Source organism: Bos mutus, chromosome 26 (assembly GCF_027580195.1).
Source record: "Bos mutus isolate GX-2022 chromosome 26, NWIPB_WYAK_1.1, whole genome shotgun sequence".
NCBI lineage: Eukaryota > Metazoa > Chordata > Mammalia > Artiodactyla > Bovidae > Bos > Bos mutus.
Genome location: NC_091642.1, coordinates 9,339,261 through 9,360,518, shown reverse-complemented (window position 1 = coordinate 9,360,518; position 21,258 = coordinate 9,339,261). Strand labels below are relative to the sequence as shown.

General features: G+C 40.5%; 1 protein-coding gene across 1 annotated transcript; it reads left to right on the top strand.

The window, feature by feature from the left end:
* Nucleotides 1-1,120: 1,120 nt before the first annotated feature.
* Nucleotides 1,121-21,250, top strand: LOC102267407 (ATPase PAAT). The gene is made up of 6 exons (XM_070363370.1): nt 1,121-1,447; nt 2,139-2,342; nt 3,151-3,223; nt 6,202-6,408; nt 14,522-14,976; nt 19,273-21,250. The coding sequence occupies exons 1-6, from the start codon at nt 1,284-1,286 to the stop codon at nt 19,505-19,507; spliced, it is 1,338 nt and encodes a 445-aa protein (XP_070219471.1). The 5' UTR covers nt 1,121-1,283; the 3' UTR covers nt 19,508-21,250.
* The last annotated feature ends 8 nt before the right edge of the window (nt 21,251-21,258 follow it).

Here is a 21,258-nt window from a genome sequence, read left to right as displayed (position 1 = left end):
TGCTTTCAATGTTTTGCTTCAACAGTCTCGAGATATATTCTTTACAATTAGACTTGTGAAGTTTATTCTAAGACCATGCTGCTACTGCTATTTAGACCCTAAGTCTCATCGGAGTCTATGTGACCACATGGACTATAGTCTGTCAGGATTCTCTGTCCATGGGATTCTCCAGGCAAGAATATAGGAATGGGTTGCCATTTCCTTCTCCAGGGGCTCTTCCCGACCTGGAATGAACCTGAGTCTCTCGCTTGGCAAGTGGATTCTTTACCACTGAGTCACCTCTACGGTCCATTTTTTTCACAAGGTGGGGCTGACAGAAAGGCATCATAGGTTTAGCTATCCCCCGGGCATCTGGAAAGTTCCAATACCACTTTTCCGGACAAAAGCTTAAAGGCCCTTCAGGTCCAGCTCAGATTCTACAGCTCCACAACGGACCCAAGGCCGCCTTCCTAATTGCTCCTCCTGGGGCCTGCAGTGCAGACCAGTGGGGCAAGCCCCTTCCGGCCCTTGTCTTTCTCCACTTTCCATCCGGCCCGGTGGGGCCCGGTTCTGGGCCCAGGGGACACGAGAGGGGTTCGGATCGGTGACGTCCCAGGGCCCCAAACCATCCCTAGAAATTCGCCCCGGCCCCACAGCTGCGGGGTACACTGTCCAAACCTCCTCGGCGAAAGCCGAACTGCGGGCACCCACCTGATACCCTCGGAGGAAAGTGCGTGTGGGAGCCGGGTGAGGAGTGACAAGGCGACTCCACGGCCCGCTCGCGCAGTCCCCAACCCCCTGCACCACAACTGCCATCAGCAAAAACTATCGGCGTCCACTCCAGAGACACCCAGGGTCGAGAACAGTTCCTCCAGATCTCGAGAGGAACGGACACCACACCGAGGAACGGACACCACACCGAACTCGAGATGGACTCTCCTCAATGGACCAACCCAACTCGGTCAGGCCAGCAAAAGGGGAGCAACACCACCTGCTTCAGTTCTAGGGGTAACGTCGAATAACGGCGGCGTTCCCGCATGCTCTGCATCGAGCCTGCGCAAATCCCAGGGCTTGGACGAGGCTGCCAGTGCGCATGCGCCTCCCTCCCGCTCTTTCCCCTAAACCGGCCGATACGCGCATGCGTGTTTACGGTAGCTGGTCTCTTCCCGACGCCGCAGGGAAGCCGTGGCTGTCAGGTTTGCCGCCGGCCGAGCCGGAAGTTGCCCTTAACCTTCCTTGGTCTGGCGAAAATTAAAGAGCTATAAAGAGAGGTTCCGGAGCCGGCCTGGTCCGTAGGTGGCCGAATGGAGACCGAGACCGTACACGGGCCACTGACCCGGCGCCCGACCCTGGCCTCTTCCTGGGATGCCGAGTGCGGAGCCTTAGCCCAGAGTCTCCGTCTCATCCGGGCTGGTCTCGGCGCCCGGGACGCCGACTGGGAGGAGCTGCTGGCGCCGCCCGCCTCGGGGTGCGCTGGGCCGGCGGGGACTGGGTTGTGCTCAGGGACACAGCCGCGCTCCAGGGGGAGCCGCGAGGGAAGACGGGGACCCTGAGGGGAGAGGGTCTGCGCCCGAAATGCGGGAGCCGAGCGGCTGACGGGGCTGTGCGGGCGGCGAGGGCGAAAGGGCCGGGCCCGGGTGGCGGGAGGACAGAGGGGCGTCCGCGGGAAAGCTGAGGGCACTCGGGTGGGAATGTTGGGGGCGAGGGGGCAGGTGAGCGGGAGACACACATCCCCCTTGAGTCCATCTCGTCGGCTCCTGAGGCCCCTTGTCGGGATCAGAACCGGCCTCTTATCCTGAAACAAAAACCTCCTATCTACCAAAACAGGCATTAAAAAATCCAAATGTCGAAAATCTTCATAAGCTTGATTTTGAAAATGGCACACATTTGTCATTTATTTCACTTAACTATTCAGGCAGTAACAGGAAGTCGCATACAATGTAGATAGAAGTCAAGGGAAAATAGTGGAGACCCTCGTCTAAAGCATCGTTTCGTCATGATTTCTTTATTGAGCATTCATTTGGTCAGTGTTTTGGAATGCACTTGGACTCCAAATGCAGACCTAAGTGAATTGGATAATATGTCAACCCTGTGGCCCAGTAAGTGGATTAATGAGAATGTTCAGAGAACTATAGGTATATTCTTCATTTTCTTTTCAGCCAGGATCAGGTGACTTTGAAAAGGAACCTGAACGGCCAAGATGAAAACCCCTGCTTCCTTTACTTGAGATGTGACCCTCATGGAGGTGAAGAAATCGTTTCTATTGGCATTTTAAGTTCAGCAAGAAATATGGAAGTGTACTTAGGAGAGGAGTACTGTGGAACCAGTAGGGGCAAGAATGTTTGTAATGTTCTGGATAACAGGTTTGTGACTTAATGAATGTGCAAGTGTTCTTCTGAAGTAGTGTTTTATTTTCTTGAGCTTTTACAGTGTTTGTTGATTCTCTGACATTGGTGCTAAATACTAGGAGAGAGAAGATAAAAACATACCAGCAGACGTAGAAGTTTAGGCCTTTAGGGATCTTAAAGACAGTCTAGAGCAGCCTAGTTGTTTTTATAAATGTGGAAATGGAGAGCTAATGGAAGAGAGGGAAGTTGAAATAAATGAATAAAATATCATAGCTAGTTAGTGGAAGAGTTTTATTAGAATGAAACTCTGGTAAGTGTTTCACATTTGTTTTATTTAACTTACAAGGCTCTGTTTTCCAAAAATTAATTTGTTTTATCAGTCTAGAACTTTGAACATTTTCCTGTAGGAAACCCTTTACAAATAGTGCATGAATTTAAGACTGCCATACCAGCATACTTAACCCATTATTATACTTTTTGATTTTTTCCCCCCAATTTCTTAGGAAGATTCTGTCTTAATCGTTGCTTAATATGAATCAAAATGTGAACCGTGCATGTTGTATATGATGGATATATTCTTGAGCTTTATGGTGTGCCCTGTGCATGGTTATACAGTGGGTATAATTTAATTTTTGCATGTAGCTAGTAACTGGCAGTTAGTGTTTTTATATCCAGTGCAACTCCACAGGAAATTCAAACTGTTTATGTCTCACCAGGAAAACTGAATTTCAGGATTTAAATATTGTCCTGGAAACCTTTATTTTTAAATGTAACTATTATAAATGATAATGTATGAAATTTTTTATAATTTTTTTATTTTTAGTGAACATGAAAAGATTACTTTCTACAAAAAATATCTAAAATTGGAGTCTCCCACACATGCTTGTAAAATAAAGGTAAGTCATTCCTAAATTTTAACTAATTTGAAAACTATAGTTGTTTTTCTACTATATATACACTTACTTTCTGTTGATTTGGTAAAATAATTCAACTTGGTCTCTAGTTCTAGTTCAGAAATATTAGTAAACTGTAAAAAAAAATTTATTTTCTAATATGCATTTGTCTTTTAAAATTTGAACATTTATTACATTGCTGTGTCATGACATGTACTGTTGATAATACAGTGGTATTTTACTTTTAAGCCTTCAAAAACTGTGATTAAAAAAAGAAAATTTTTAACTAAGTTATAGTTTATTTACTTGAATATGTAAGTTTAAAAGATTTATTACCTTTTTATGAAACTTAGGTGTCAAAAAAAAGCACATGCAGTTTTGGCCCCCAAATATTTAGAAAGATAAAATATAATTAGAGAACTTTCAGACAAGGGTAACACAAAGTTGAAGAGAATTGGACTGTTGTCTTCAGCATGAACAATATTGTTAAAGTGAAGTTTACTGATGTCATCGGGTGTAGGGAAGGGGTATAGAGCTGAAAACCATAAGCCCTGGCTATTAAGTAGGCTCTTCTGCTGACTAGCAGAGTAATCTTGAGCCAGTTTCTTCATTTTTGTTTGGACCTACTTTATGGGTAATATTAGGGAACTGAAGAAAATAAATTATTGAATTGATTATCTTTATCTCTAAAATTCTATGCTGATTATTCAGTTCAGTTCAGTTGCTCAGTCATGTCCGACTCTTTGCAACCCCATGAATTGCAGCACGCCCGGCCTCCCTGTCCATCACCAACTCCCGGAGTTCACTCAGACTCACGACCATCGAGTCAGTGATGCCATCCAGCCATCTCATCCTCTGTCGTCCCCTTTTCCTCCTGCCCCCAATCCCTTCCAGCATCAGAGTCTTTTCCAATGATTCAACTCTTCGCGTGAAGTGGCCAAAGTACTGGAGTTTCAGTATCATTCCTTCCAAAGAACACCCAGGACTGAGCTCCTTTAGAATGGACTGGTTGGATCTCCTTGCAGTCCAAGGGACTCTCAAGAATCTTCTCCAACACCACAGTTCAAAAGCATCAATTCTTCGGGGCTCAGCTTTCTTCACAGTCCAACTCTCACATCCATACATGACCACTGGAAAAACCATAGCCTTGACTAGACGGACCTTTGTTGGCAAAGTAATGTCTCTGCTTTTGAATATGCTGTCTAGGTTGGTCATAACTTTCCTTCCAAGGAGTAAGCGTCTTTTAATTTCATGGCTGCAATCACCATCTGCAGTGATTTTGGAGCCCCAAAAAATAAAGTCTGACACTGTTTCCACTGTTTCCCCCTCTATTTCCCATGAAGTGATTATTATTACTTATTATCCCATGAAGTGCTAATTATTACAGAAGAGCAAAGATGTTGTTTAGGTGTATATACTAATAGCTTCTAAAATTGTTTAAGGGATTCATTCATCCACACATATTGGAATGCCTATTGATGACAGCTATGGTACTTGACATTTAGGAATTAACAGTTATGAAATAAATTGGAATGAAGCCATCACATTACTAATATTATGGTGGGCAAGACAGATAATAGGTTGATTCAGTGTGGAAAATAGGCACTACATTCACTCCTGAGAAAGGTTTGGGGATTAAAAAACAGAACAGGAATAACATGGAAGTTGAAATGTGGGTGTATACATTTCATAAGGTATTTACTCACTTGCTGATGACAGTCGCATCTTTGGTGCAACACTTTTTAGATCATGGACCTGTATTCACCTGTGTCTTTGTGTGATGTATGGGTTTGTTGTCTCTGAGGGTGAAAGGGATTTGTAACTGTGCTGTGGAAGTACCTCGGAGTGCAGAGAGTTTCATTTAGGAAAATCTTTGGGTTTGTATGAAGGCCTTTTCTGGGCCAGTAGTACCTTTAATAGTATACGAAAGTTAAATGATAGTTACTGATGTGTATCTTTGAGCACTCACTCAGTGATATACACTGGACATTGTAACACACAATCCTTATAACAACTATGTGAACTGATTTTACCCCTGACTCAAGTTTGGCATCTGCCCAGGGTCACCCAGACACAGCCCTCACTGAGTTCAGGTCTGTCTGATTCTAAATCCTGTTTGCATCCCACTTTGAACTTCCCTGGTGGCTTAGACAGTAAAGCATCTGCCTACAATGCAGGAGACCCGGGTTCAGTCCCTGGGTCAGGAAGATCTCCTGGAGAAGGAAATAGCAACCCACTCCAGTATTCTTGCCTGGAAAATCCCATGGATGGAGAATCCTGGTAGGCTACAGTCTATGGGGTCGCAGAGAGTGGACATGATTGAGCGACTTTAATTTACTTTACTTGCTACTGTGCAGTCCTACAGCACACAGGAAACATCTTGATTTAGAAGCATGAACACAATGAGGCAGCATAAAGCACTGGAAAAGTTCCTGGGAAAGAAGTCAGAAGAACTAGGCTCAAAGATTGACCTTTATTTACTCTCTTGACAAATTAGAAAATCATTGTGAACTCATCTTTTCTATGTGCAAACTATTGAGCTCTCTTAAGTCATCTGGACATTCTGTTAGAATTCCTTTAGAATTTATTCTAAATTCTAAAATACTGAACTGTATTAACTATCAGCCAACACTTTGCATGGGCTTCTAGTGAGTCTTATGTAGTATCACATAATATTATGACAAATTTCAGTATGTTAAGGACTCAGATTGGAATAGTTTATCTTTAATTCTTTTTTTTTTTAAACTATTAAGTAAAACATTATTTACACTTAATTTTTTTAATTACAAAAAGACTTTTTAAAGTTGATGTAGTTCTTTATAGCTTTTTTCTATGACTAAAGAAACTTTAAAATGTACTTGAGGTTAATTTTTAGACTTTTGAATGCTTCAGTGATACTTCAGTATTGACAAGAAATGACCTTAAACAATGGTTGTTTTTATTACCATTATTAATTTTCCTGGTCTTTTGTGTTATAATAGCTGCTCTCCTTTGGTGAAAAGAACTGTGTGTTCATCAGTAAAGTTGTCGTACACGTAAGGCAAGTCTCGGCACATTCTTCAGCAGGCTCTCCCACTCTAGGATCAAGGATAGACCTGGAGAGGGTTCAAACCATCATGGAGTCCATGGGGTCAAAGTTATCACCTGGAGCTCAGCAGCTGATGAATATGGTGAGATTCCAGCAGCAGGTGAGTAGGAATGGGTTTCTTTCCAGAAACCATTACAATTCTTTAAATGATAGCACTTTATTACAACATGTGGTGACATAAATTTTTTCCTTTTAGCTTTTATTATTGATTTCCCTGTTATCTTTACTGACTTATGTAAAAATTGCAGCTTGCAAAAAAAATGGTTTTTCAGACTTCACAATTTTCTGTGAATTCCCTAGCTCATTCATTCAGCAAGCATTTACTTAGCCCCTTTTTCATAAATAATGCACTGTTTCGATTACTTAAAAAAGTTCTAAGGTGAATTAGTCTACAGCCTGTCTGTAAGGATTTCTATAGACTTAATAGAGAACTCAGGGCATGTAAGTGGGGAATGTTGAGAAACACTGATGGCTGCTGCTGCTAAGTCGCTTCAATTGTGTCTGACTCTGTGCGACCCCATAGACAGCAGCCCACCAGGCTCCCCCGTTCTTGGGATGCTCCAGGCAAGAACACTGGAGTGGGGTGCCATTGCCTTCTCTGTGAGAAAGACTAGGAAAGGGTTATTAAAGAAAGTGGCATTTTATCTGGGCCTTTAAAGAGAAAGGGTGGGATTAAGCAAGTGAATTTGGAGAGATGCAACTTAAGAGAGAATAGTTCAGATTAAATCTTCAGTGCTGGAAGGTGTAGGATGTAGCTAGGAATGGAATAGAAGTTCATTTCTCTGGAGTGAAGATATGATAGGAGAAGCTTCAGGTAGACTGGGGCTGGATCATAGAGGATTTTGAATGCTGTTATAAAGTTTGTGGGTGTCTTTTAGCTTTGCATGACAAAATGTGGTCCACTGGAGAAGAGAATGGCAAACCACTTCAGTATTCTTGCCTTGAGAAACCCATGAATAGTATGGAAAGGCAAAAAGATAGAATACTGAAAAATGAACATATACTACTGGATATCAGTGGAGAAATAACTCCAGAAAGAATGAAGAAACAGAGCCAAAGCAAAAACTACGCCCACTTGTGGATGTGACTGGTGATAGAAGCAGGGTCTGATTCTGTAAAGAGCAATATTGCATAGGAACCTGGAATGTTAGGTCCATGAATCAAGGCAAATTAGAAAGTGGTCAAACAGGAGATGGCAAGAGTGAACATCGACATTTTAGGAATCAGAGAACTAAGATGGACTCGAATAGATAAATTTAACTCAGATGACCATTATATCTACTACGGTGGGCAAGAATCCCTTAGAAGAAATGGAGTAGCCATTATGGTCAACAAAAGAGTCCAAAAGGCACTATTTGGATGCAATCTCACAAACGAAAGAATGACCTTTGTTCATTTCCAAGGCAAATCATTCAGTATCACGGTAATCCAAGTTTATGCCCCGAAGAGTAACGCTGAAGAAGCTGAATGGTTCTATGAAGACCTACAAGTCCTTTGGAACTATCACCCAAAAAAGATGTCCTTTTCATTATAGGGAACTAGAATGCAAAGGTAGGAAGTCAAGAAACACCTGGAGTAACAGGCACATTTGGCCTTGGAGTACACGATGAAACAGGGCAAAGGCTAATTGAGTTTTGCCAAGAGAAGGCACTGGTCATAGCAAACAGCACAAGAGAAGGCTATACACATGGACATCACCAGATGGCCAACACTGAAATCAGATTGATTATATTCTTTGCAGCCAAAGATGGAGAAGCTCTTTATAGTCAGCAAAACCAAGAGCGGGAGCTGACTGTGACTCAGATCATGAGCTCCTTATTGCCAAATTCAGACTTAAATTGAAGAAAGTGGGGAAAACCACTAACCATTCAGGTATGAACTAAATCAAATCCCTTATGATTATACAGTGGAAGTGGGAAATACATTTAAGGGACTAGATCTGATAGTCAGAGTGCCTGATGAACTATGGACGGAGGTTTGTGACATTGTACAGGAGACAGGGAGCAAGACCATCCCCAAGAAAAAAAATGCAGAAAAGCAAAATGGCTATCTGAGGAGGCCTTACAAATAACTGTGAAAAGAAGAGAAGTGAAAAGCAAAGGAGAAAAGGAAAGATATACCCATTTGAATGCAGAGTTCCAAAGAATAGCAAGGAGGATAAGAAAGCCTTCCTCAGTGATTAGTGCAAAGAAATAGAAGAAAACAATAGAAGGGGAAAGGCTAGAGATTTCTTCAAGAAAATTAGAGATACCAAGGGAATATTTCATGCAAAGATGGGCTCAATAAAGGACAGAAATGGTGTGGACCTAACAGAAGCAGAAGGTATTAAGAAGGGGTAGCTAGAATACACTGAAGAACTGTACAAAAAAGATCTTCATGACCCAGATAATCACGATGGTGTGATCACTCACCTAGAGCCAGACATCCTAGAATATGAAGTCAGGTGGGCCTTAGGAAGCATTGCTATGAACAAAGCTAGTGGAGGTGATGGACTTCCAGCTGAGCTATTTCAAATCCTAAAAGATGATCCTGTGAAAGTGCTGCACTCAATATGCCAACAAATTTGGAAAACTCAGCAGTGCCCACAGGACTGGAAAAGGTCAGTTTTCATTCCAATCCCAAAGAAAGGCAATGCCAAAGAATGCTCAAAGTACCGCACAGTTGCACTCGTCTCACACGCTAGTAAAGTAATGCTCAAAATTCTCCAAGCCAGGCTTCAGCAATACATGAACTGTGAACTTCCAGATGTTCAAGCTGGTTTTAGAAAAGGGAGAGGAACCAGAGATCAAATTGCCAACATCCGCTTGATCAAGGAAAAAGCAAGAGAGTTCCAGAAAAACATCTATTTCTGCTTTATTGACTATGCCAAAGCTTTTGACTGTGTGGATCACAACAAACTGGAAAATTCTGAAAGAGTTGGGAATACCAGACCACCTGACCTGCCTCTTGAGAAATTTGTATGCAGGTTAGGAAGCAACAGTTAGAACTGGACATGAAACAACAGACTGGTTCCAAATAGGAAAAGGAGTACATCCAAGCTGTATATTGTCACCCTGCTTATTTAACTTCTATGCAGAGTACATCATGAGAAACGCTGGACTGGAAGAAGCACAAGCTGGAATCAAGATTGCTGGGAAAAATATCAATAAGCTCAGATATGCAGATGACACCACTCTTATGGCAGAAAGTGAAGAAGAACTAAAGAGCCTATATGAAAGTGAAAGAGGAGAGTGAAAAAGTTGGCTTAAAAGCTCAACATTCAGAAAACGAAGATCATGGCATCTGGTCCCATCACTTCATGGAAAATAGATGGGGAAACAATGGAAACAGTGGATGACTTTATTTTTGGGGGCTCCAAAATCACTGCAGATTGTGACTGCAGCCATGAAATTAAAAGACGCTTACTCCTAAGTTATGACCAGCTTAGCATATTAAGAAGCAGCGACATTACTTTGCCAACAAAGGTCAGTCTAGTCAAGGCTATGGTTTTTCCAGTAGTCATGTATGGATGTGAGAGTTGGACTATAAAGAAACCTGAGCACCGAAGAACTGATGCTTTTAAACTGTGGTGTTGGAGAAGACTCTTGAGAGTCCCTTGGACTGCAAGGAGATCCACCAGTCCATCCTAAAGGATAGTCCTGAGTGTCCATTGAAAGGACTGAGGTGAAGCTGAAACTCCAATAGTTGGCCACCTGATACGAAGAGCTGACTCATTTGAAAGATTGAAGGCAGAAGGAGAAGGGGACAGCAGAGGAGGAGATGGTTGGATGGCATCACCAAGTCAGTGGACATGAGTTTGGGTAAACTCCGGGAGTTGGTGATGTCCAGGGAGGCCTGGCGTGCTTGCTCCATGGGGTCACAAAGAGTCAGACATGACTGAGTGACTGAACTGAACTGATTACGTGTAAAGATGGGTCAGCAGGAAGTGAGGCTGCAAGATGGAAAACATCTGTTATTTCTCATCCAGATGAAGGTTAAAGAGGGCCTAAACTTGAAGGAGGAACCTGGTGCTGGGCTGTGAGATGCTACAACAGTGGTACTGGTGGGACTTGACCATAACTTAGTATGAATTTTGTGGGAGAAAAACAATCCAGTGAGAAACTAAAAGTTTTGAAGATGCTGATACTAATAATACACATGGAACACAACAGAGGGAGTGACTTGGGGAAAAAGGAGTTTAATTTGGAAGTATTGAATTTTAGGTGTGAAACTTTAAAACAAGAACAAATTAAAAAATCAGATAACTTCTGTGAGATTTGCCAATATTAATTTAATAGGAGTATCACTGGAGGGACTTCCCTGGTGGCTCAGATGGTAAAGCGTCTGCCTACAATACAGGAGACCGGGTTCAATCCCTGGGTCGGGGAGATCCTCTGTCTATGGGATTCTCCAGGCAGGAATGCTGAAGTGAGTTTCCATTTCCTCCTCCAGGGGATCTTTCCCACCGAGGGATAGAACACAGGCAACCCGCTCCAGTATTCTTGCCTGGAAAATCCCATGGATAGAAGAGCCTGATAGGCTACAGTCAATGGGGTCGCAAAGAGTCGGACACGACTGAGCGACTTTCTTTCTTTCTTTCATTGGAGGGATGGGCAGACTTAGGAGAACAGGAGAGCTGGTGATGATCTTGGAAACCTCAGAATGGAGAGCTTCCAAAAGAACAGAGTCCATCCTCTTCGTTCTCTGGTACAGTGATCTCACCTGCACAGCTCAGAGGTTCCTAACAGATGCTCCTGCTCCAGTGCTCCCTCTCCACAGAGCAACCAGGATGATCTCAGAGGGTCCATCAGACTCGACTTCCCCTGTGTAATGTCCCCGAACTGCTTCCCCTCACCCCAGAGTTAATCCAGATTCCTCACCCTCTCATCTCAGATCTGGGCCGTCGTTCCCTCCTCAACACCATCTCCTGTCACATCTCCTCAGATGCTCGTCTCTGGACATTCTGAGGTGTGTGTTCCCCAGATATCCACCTGTGCTCCCACCTCAGGACCTCTGCACTCTTAACTGTTCTCTTTGGCCAGAATCCCCTCTTCTCGATCTTAGCAAGTCTGCCCTTTTCTTGTTCTTTCAGCCTCATCTTAAATGTTCCATCTTGAGCGATACTGTCCCTAACCACCCTGTTTAAAATAATTAGCCTCTTCCTCCAAATCTCTATCATATTTTCATCAGAGCTTTCTTGACTATTTTTGTTTTCACGTATTGTTCTGTTTATCTCACTCATATATAAACTTCATGCAAATAGGACCTGGCTGTCTTGTTTATGGCTCCAGGTAAGTACATAATATATATGCCCTTCAGATTATCAACAAGTACTCCTCAGAGATCTTCAGGGAGTCGATTTGAATAATGATAAGGTGAAAGTGTTTAGTTACTCAGTCATGTCCACCTCTTTGCCATCTCGAGGACTATAGCCCTCCAGGCTCCTCTGTCTATGGGATTCTCCAGGCAGGAATGCTGAAGTGAGTTTCCATTTCCTCCTCCAGGGGATCTTTCCCACCGAGGGATAGAACACAGGTCTCCCACATTGCAGGCAGATTCTTTACTATCTGAGCCACCAGGTTGGGTGATAAGATGTAAAGTGTCTCATGAGCTCTGTAACTATCTGTTGAGTATAAAGTAAGAATGTTTCATAATCAGAACCCCTCCTCCTGTGGAAGGGGTGTGAAGACACATACTCTTTAGAACCTTCATGTGTTAATTGGGGCAGGGCTTGTCCAGAAGGGGAAAGGAAGGATCTGAGAGCAGCTTACCGGCCTCTCCCTGTTTTGCCTGTGCCTGGTGAAAAATTTTATTAAAGTGATTTCTTATTTTTTTGTTTTGAAGTTCAGATGTGCTGATTGTTTTTGCTTAAGCAGTTTAGAATAATTGAGTGGGAATTCTGTCTCTAAATTCCTGGTATATGATTGTCATTTAAAGTTATCTGAGTGAAAGCTGTGAGAAAATATATTTTCTCAAAGAAAACATATTCAGTTATTCAAGATTTTTATTGTTTACCTTTTACATCTTTAAAAAAATAAGATATTTTTTCTTGCTTTTTCAAAGTGATACTTATACACGCACATTCTTTATAATTAAAAAAACTAAAGATGATCTTCAGAAATCCTACAAGATGTTCATAAAAAATTTTTCAGAAATCTTGGAGTATATGTATACATATATGAAATTAAATATACATGTATAAGTATATGGACACAATTCTACATAAATGCTTTCATGATTTTTAGCCTGCTGTATGTTTTTTCGCACATGTTAATAGCATATGACATGTGCCCTAAACAATCAGTTCATATGAATCATTTTATACATATTTTTCTGCCTACTTTAAAAAAGGTTTGATGTCCCTTGCAAGGCAACATATGACAGCTCAAGAAAATTAAGAATTGAATAAAGGCAAACAAAAGAAGTAGGATAGCCACCAGCATCTAAAGTTAGTTCATTTACTGCACTGTCGTATAGACTAACCTGTGAATTTCTCAACATTTAATACAAAGTAAAAAGTCACCTTAAGAGCTTTTCTCTAGAAGAATATGACTAATTTTTATGATCAGTGAATTTCTTGAAATAATATTATATCAGAAAAGAAAAATTCATATAGCAGATGCCTTAATTGCATTTACATTTTTCTAATTAAAATTTCTGGCAAATTGTCATTTACAGTTTTGACATTAAGTCCACTGTTTATGTAATTGCAATTTTGTAGAATTTTCAATTTTTTATCATAAAGTTTTCTTGTAGTATCAAAATTATGCTACCACCAAAAATAATCGAATTTTGCCTTTATGATTGAGTAAAGCTTCTTTTCACCAAAGGAGAGTGGTCTAATTTTTAAATTTTATAAGTATGATTGTATATAATCATTCTTTAGAAATAATTTAATATTTACTTAAAACTTGCATTCAATAGAAGAAGATAAAATTTTGTTATAAAGGGAGTTTCTCCACTGGGCAGTTCAGTAGAAGTTCCTTGGGGCCCTATTGCTCCCACATACCAACTTCCCTGGCTCTCATTATTCGTATGTCCTGTTGTATTTTCCCTAAAGTATCACCGTCTCCATCCACAGGATTTCTTTCTTTCTTTGTTGTCTATCTCTCCCTGCTGCCTAGATTGTACTGTCCACACATCAGTGATTTTCTTTCTTTATTCACTGGCTTATTTCCAGGGCCTGAAACAGTACCTAACACAGAGTAGATTTCTGGAAAATATTTGTTGAATGAGTAAGTTTGAGGCTCACTTAATCCAAGAATCATTTTTCAAATATCCAGAAAATATATGGACTGAGTGTCTTCACCTAATCTTGAATAATACTTTTCTTAGTCTCTCATACAAGGTATTGAACAATAATATCACTGTGAGATGATATTCCCTGATAAGTATCTCTAGTAGAGATCTGAGTTTAGAATTTAGGATGGCACCATAAAATGTAACAGTTAGCTAGGCTAGAGGTAGTTTTGCTTTTCTCTTGTGGAAAAATTGAAGAACATAGCAAGAGTATGCCTCCCTGTAGGAGACCGTGTAACCTCCTATCAGATGTGAGCCGGTCTTCTCAGGAACGAATATAGCCTAGCTGGTTGAGTTGAGGCCACAAAACATAATCATTACCCTATAAATTATTACAGCAGACATGGCCAAAAGGTAGCTACCTCATTTCAATCACTGAAAATGTTAAAAAAAAAATGCAGACTTTTAAGTATATAAGTATAACATCAAACTTTAAGCAAGTAACTATCTAGTCTATCTTCCAGTGAAAACAAACTGTATTTCTTTAGGGTGGCCTACATTTGTGACAGTACGCAGATGATTTTTAATTCTAGGAAAATTGTCAATTATTGTGACTCATTAGAAAATACCATAGCTTAAGGAGGGCTTTGTAGTAGAAACATTAAAATATGCCTGTGCAATTTTACTAAGTATGCTTGTATTTACTTGAAGATTTTCCTTAGCAAAACTACACTGAAATGACTAGAAGTCCTGACTCTGGAGCTGGGTGTCCGGGGTTCCAGTCCTAGTTCTGCCACCAATGACCGTGTTACCTTGTCCGAGTTAGCTTTAGTCTTTTCTCCTCAACTCAATACTGGGACAGTGGCTGTGGCCTGCTCCACGTGAACGTTCTGAGGCTCAGATGGAAGAAGGCACCTTGCCTGACTCGAGGTCACTCCAGAGTTAGCTGTCACTATCATTAATGTTCCTGCTCTTTCCTCATCTGCCTTCCTTAGAATTGTGTTGCCATCGGAGAGCAGCTCCAGTCGATCCTGGGAAACACGGGACACAAGCACGTGATGGGGCTGCCGTCCTCGTCTACTCCGGGAGCCTTCGACAAGTCATCCTGCACACCTTTTCCTTTCAGAACTGGATTGACATCTGGAAACGTGACTGAAGACTCGGAGGCTACCACTGAGAAGAGTCTGCAGCCAGCTGGTGGAGGAAGTATGAGCAGCCTCCAAGAGTGTAAAATTGTGCCACAAAGCCGTTCTATTCTTGAGAATGATCTGAAGAATGCAGTATCTTCTTTCTTATCAAAGAAAGCAGGTGACAGCTCACACATACCTAACTCCGAGTTGCTGCCTTTTCTGCAGAATTTGTGTGGCCAGGTGAGCCATCTCCGGGTGGGACCCGGCACCAAGTGGCAGGACAGCATCACCAAGCCTGGCGGAGGCGCCGGGGGTGTCACGTAAGTGTTTAGACCCGTGTGGTCGAGATGGGGTGTGGGGGAGGGTGCGGAGGCAGGTGGGGGAAAGAGGTTTGTTTCAGTAGCTTCTGCCTGAACTTGTTTGCGGAGAGAACTGTGGGAGCTTTGACATTTCACCATTGACACACGTAGAAGAAAGAAATATTCTGCAGAGTAGAATGTGTTGCTTTGAAAGAAGTGTGTAAATTGGAGGTGCCGAGCACTTCTCAGGCCTTTGGTGGGAGGAGTATAAGCAGCAGACAAGGGTCGGAGTAGAGAGTTACCTGTATGAAGGGAGAGGAGCTGTGGTAGCCATGATGTGCACACTGTTTGCCTGATTGTATGAAGTGAGCCATTGCAGTGGATTTTCCTTGTAGATCATGTGTGACCAGGCTAATTTTGGAGTCATCCAAACAGTTTTCAGCTAATTATTTATAGTATACAGCCTCTTATCCTCTGGTTTCATAATTCCAATTTTTTCCAGTCCTGCTCTGACTAAGTGGCAGCTATTTAGTATGTTCCCCATCCTTTATATAAATGGAATGTGTCCAAATATTGCACTGGAATTCAGGACTCTAATCATAGTCCTGGCTTAACTATTTGAGTTAACTATTTCAATCTTTGGAATTATACTTTTATTACGTATAAAATGAGGTAGTTCTGTTGGTTGAATTTTTTTTTAATGTTCCAGTAGCATTCAATTTGAGGAGTTTAATAAGTTATTGAAACAAAAAAGTGGTTCTTACTTGAGAAGGACAAGGAAAGATAACAGTAGTCTTTAAATTACTTTAATATTAGGTTGGTGCAAACTTAATTGTGGTTTTTGGACCGTGAATTTTAAATCATTATAACTAAGCTCAAATACATCTTTATTAGTCAGAGTAGGAACCACTACAATCAACATATTTGTACCAACTAGAAATAAGTTTGTTTATTCCTGTAGTGTAAAAATCTGTGCCTCTGGATCCAACAAACTCTTGGAAAGCATTTTCTGCCTCTTGCTGGTTGTGGAAGCATTTTCCCTGCAAAAAGCCATTGAGATGCTTGAAGTGGTAGTCGGTTGGCAAGAGGTCAAGTGAATATGGCAGATAGGCAAAACTTTGTAGCCCAGTTTGTACAGCTTTTGAGGCATCGGTTGTGTGATGTGCACTCAGGTATTGTCGAGGAGGAGAATTGGGCCCTTTCTGGTGACCCGTACTGGCTGCAGGGGTTGCAGTTTTCGGTGCACCTCATCGATTTGCTGAGCAATCAGATGTAATGGTTTTGCTTGGATTGGGAAAGCTGTAGTGGATCAGATGGGCAGCAGACCACCAGGAGTGACGATGACCTTTTTTTGGTGCAAGTTTGGCAATGGGAAGTGATTTGGAGCTGCTTCTCAATCCAGCCACTGAGCTGGTCATCACTGGTTGTCTTATAAAATCCACTTTTCATCATGTCACAATCCAATCGAGAAATGGTTTGTTATCATTACATATAGTAAGAGAAGATGATACTTCAAACCATTTTTTTTTTGTTTTTGGGCAGCTCACAAGGCAAGCACTTATCTAGCTTTCTCACCTTTCCAATTTGCTTCAAATGTCAAATGATCATAGAATTGTTGACGTTGAGTTCTGAGGCAACTTTCTTGGGTAGTTGTATGAGGATCAGCTTCAGTGATTGGTCTCAGTTGGTCATTGTCAACTTCTGTGGCCGGCCACTGTGCTCTTCATCTTCAAGGCTCTTGTTTCCTTTGCAAAACTTCTTGAATCCCCACTGCACCATATATTCCTCAGGAGTTCCTAGACCAGCTGTGTTGTTGACGTTGGGAGTTGTCTCTACTGCTTTATTTTCCATTTTGAAGTGGAATAAGAATGTATTCCATTATCAAACAGCAGGTTTCAACAATGCAAAACTGCAATTACTTGTGCACCAACCTAATACTTTAAAAGTATTAAATTACTTTAATACTTTAGACTTCCTTACTTCCTAATTATCAGAGAATTTCTTTCATCATGAATAGGTTTCTGTCAAATATTTTTCCTATGGCCATTTATATGATCATGAATTTTCTTCTGTAGTCTGTTCTTATGGTGAATTACGTTAATTTCAAAACTTAAACCCACCTTGCATACCTAGAGTAAATCCCACTTAGTTGTGGGCTGTAATTTTTATACAATGTTGGATCTGATTTGCTAATATTTTGTTGAGTATTCTTGCATCTAATTTATTAGAGGTACTGGTCTGTAATTTTCTTGTCCTGTCTTTGGTTTTTCCTGTGAGGATAATACTGGCCTCATAATATGAGTTCCACATCTTAAAAGAGCTTGTGTACAACTGGCATTATCTCTTCTTAAGGTGTTTGGTATTGATAGGAGTCCTCAGTGCAACCAGCTGGGCCTGGATATTTCTTTCTCAGAGACTGTTAAATTACAAATTCAGTTTTTAACAGTAAAGTTGTCAGTTCTCCCCATTGATATGAAGATTTAATGCAATACATACTAAAATTTCACAATATTTTGTAGACATAGGATTATTTTAAAAATTCTATGAAAAGCAAAAGAGGAAAAATAGCTAAGACAACCTTGAGAAAGAAGGATGAAGTGGGAGGAGTCCCTCTTCCAGTGACGAGTCTTCTACAGCGAGAGTATCAAGACAGGGCAGTGATGGCGGAGGGGCAGACACAGGGGTCAGTGGAGCCCAGTAGAGGGTTCAGAGGTAGACCCACACAGGTGAGCTCAACTGAGTTTTGACAGAGGTGCAACAGCAGTTCAGTAAAGGAAGAAGAAAGAGTCTTTCTGACTCATGGTGCTGGAGCAGATGGATATCCAAAGAGCAAAAAGTGAACTATGACCCAAACCTCGTACCTTATACAAAACTTCACTCAAAATGGATCAGAGCTGTACGTGTAAAACATGAAGCTATGAAAGTTTTCTAATAATCCATAGGAGGCAGTCTTTGGGAACCTAGACGAGATTTCTTAGATATGACACGAAAAGCAGGATAATTGAAAATATATTGAACCACATGAAAATGCAAAATTTTGCTCTGTGAAAGACTCTGGGGGCTTCCCAGTGGCTCAGTGGTAAAAAATCCACCTGCCAGTGCAGGAGACAAGGGTTTGATCCCTAATCTGCCAAGATCCCACATGCCGCGGGGCAACTGAGCCTGTGTACCACATCTATTGAGTCTGTGCTCTAGAGCTCGGGAGCCACAACTGCTGAAGCCCCTGTGCCCTAGAAGCCACTGCACCAAGAATCCTGCATACCACAGCTAGGGAGGAGCTCGGCACAACTAGAGAGAAAAGCCCATGCAGCAACAAAGACCTAGCACAACCAAAATAAATAAAAAAGAATTAAAAAAAAAAGACTCTGTGAAGTGGAATAAGATGCGAATTCCAAACTGGGAAAAAATTTGCAAATCACAAGTCCAATAAATGACTTACATCTAAAATACAGAAAGGGCTCTTAAAATTAAAAAGTCCAGCTAGCACATGGGCAAAAGACAGAGAGAGACATTTTACCAGAGAGGATATACAAAAGCAAATAAGCACATGAAAAGATGTGCTATTGACCTCGTGGCTATTAAGGAAAGGCACATTAAAACCACATGATACCCTCCACAGTTATTCAAATGGCTGAAATACAAAGTGTAAAATGGTGACAATACCAAATTCTGATGAGGATGTGGAGAACCAGGACCTCTCATACATTACTCATGGAGATGTAAAATGCTACAGCCACTCTAAAAAATACTCTGGCAGTTTCTAATAACTAAGCGTATTTAGGTACCATGTGCCTCAGCAGTCATGCTCCTGGGCATTCATTCCAGAGAAAAGAAAACATCTGTCCACATAAAAGCCTGTACACAGTTGTTCATAGAAGCTTCTAGTGATTTAGTAAGGTGGTGTGGATTAATAAAAAAACAAATACACAACTATTTCAGTTGTACCATTGCTTAGGGAAGTACTTAGAAGACCTTAAAAAAATTCACAAGATGACTTTAGATTTGGAGCTCAAAATAGAAAAAGACCCTTTCTATCTAATGATCTATTCTTTGAGGGTAGAAGTTCCATCATCTTCATTTTTATACTCTCACTTCACTTTGTGCTTAAATGTTTAATGAATTAAAGAAATAAGAAGGCTTTGGGCATTCAGTGTTGTGGTCCCCTGCTGGGTATGTGTTGGAAATATGTTGCAAGGAGACAGAATATAGTTATGGAGACAAATTTCAAAGTTGTGGCTACTTTATTGTACTGCAGTTTGGTTGTTTTTGTTAAATATTAAGGAAAATTGTTACATTAATATTTAAATTTACTTCTAGACTCGAAGAGCAATCCATTTGTTCCTACTTGGAAAAGATTCTTTCTAAAAATTTGGAACTGATGGAAAAGAAACTTACAGACTACATTGATCAGCGAATATATAAACTCCAGGAGCACATAGATAATAAGATGGCTTTGTTAATGGACTTGCTGCAGCGTCCTAACTCCCCACCCTCTGGGATGCCTCTACGACATTATGACTCTGGAGAAGGACTTTCAAATGGAGAAAGATAAGCACTCAACATGTACAAAGTACTACAGCTATTTATTACATATTTATTATAAAACCAAACCGCCAAGAGTTAAAGCAACTATTTAATGTCATTTGCGGATCGCTGTTTATTTGCATAAAGTTACCTCGGTGTCTTTTTACTGTACTGTTACTGTATATCTGGTACTGTACACTAAGATTTAATGTGGTAGGGCCATAAATTATTCTTGTTTCCCATATTTTTCACTTTTGTAAGAAATTCACATACACTTCTGGGTTGCTCAGATGTTCAGATTTTTTTAAGGATTTCTAAAGCATTTCATTAGTTTGTACTGTATATGTGTTTGATTGGAGTACTCTTGTAATTTTTACAAAGACCTTATGTTTAGGGGTATATAAAGTGCTTAGAATAGTAAGTAATATTTTTTCTTTTTCTAATTAATTATTCTTATAAAACTGGGTACTTAAGACTTGCAACCTTTAATTTCAAATCACCATGTTACCTTTTTTATTGTTTATTTCAGATAAAAACTTAAATGTGATGTTTGGCATGTGTAAAACTGGTTTACATTGGGGCTGTTAATTTTGTGTTCTGTCACATTGTAGCTGTGGATGGAAAAGTAATAATTAGAACTGACCTATTCTTTGTTAGGCTTATTACTTTCAGATTCAGTGTTTGGTGTAAAATGAGAGAAGTCATCTTGTTTTATCTCAGTCAACCCAGGAAGCAGAAGAAACTCTCTGCTTTTCGGAACTGATACAGGCTCTTCTTTCCAGAGCCCATTTCTGTTTAATGTATGAAATGCTGAGATTCTGCATTGAAGCATTAAGGCACATAAATCAAGGAGATTACACTTCTCTCTGGCAGGCTTAATTTTCAGAAACTATACCTATCATATGTGTTGTTAGGTGATATATTTGCCTCTAAAAAATAAATGAATTCACTCTGGAAATTAAATGTTTTCACCTAAAACAAAAAGGATGGTTTACACTCATTTAGTATTTTGATGAATTTATTTCTTTGAAGTGAGAACTAATATAAAGTTTATTCATTTATAAATCACTCTGAAGTTAGGGACATGAGGTTGTTGTTCAGTCGCTAAGTTGTGTCTGACTCTTTGTGACCCCATGAACTGTAGCATGCCAGGCTTCCCTGTCCTTCACCATCTCCCGGAGTAGGATTGTACAATATATAACTTTTACCAGTCTTTTCCTAATTTATTAACAACCTATGTAGCCATTAGATGGCATTTCTTTTAGCGCATAAGAGAAATGCGTCTCACTTAAAGTTGAACCTCTCATTAATAGTTTACACAGCTTCTGATAATTGTGGTCTATTTTTTGATTCACAAATTGCTTAATATAACTAGAACACATATGCTGTGTTTTATAAAATAATTAAATACAATATTTATGATTATATATAATTCAGATGAGCTTTAATTCCTAATCTTCCATTTTTAAATTTTTTTCATGTTAATAAAGACCTAAATTGCATTTTAAATGTATTAGAGATTCATGTGTGTGTTTAGTCGCTCAGTTGTGTCTGACTCTTTGTGGCCCCATGGACTGTAGCCCCACTAGGTCCCTCAGCTCATGGAATTTTCTAGGCAAGAATACTGGAGTGGGGTGCCATTTCCTACTCCAGGGGGATCTTCCCAAACCAGGGATCATAGGTATTGATTTTCTTATATTTATAAATTTCTATACATGTGTATATGTAATTGCTTTGTTACAGTCATTATTGCCTAAGGAAATACTGCCTGGATTTGCT

Coding starts and splice junctions, on each gene's coding strand:
- LOC102267407 (XM_070363370.1), top strand. CDS start 1,284: ATGGAGACCGAGACCGTACACGGGCCACTGACCCGGCGCCCGACCCTG. Junction 3,224..6,201: donor CACATGCTTGTAAAATAAAG/GTAAGTCATTCC, acceptor GTGTTATAATAG/CTGCTCTCCTTTGGTGAAAA. Junction 6,409..14,521: donor TGGTGAGATTCCAGCAGCAG/GTGAGTAGGAAT, acceptor TGCCTTCCTTAG/AATTGTGTTGCCATCGGAGA.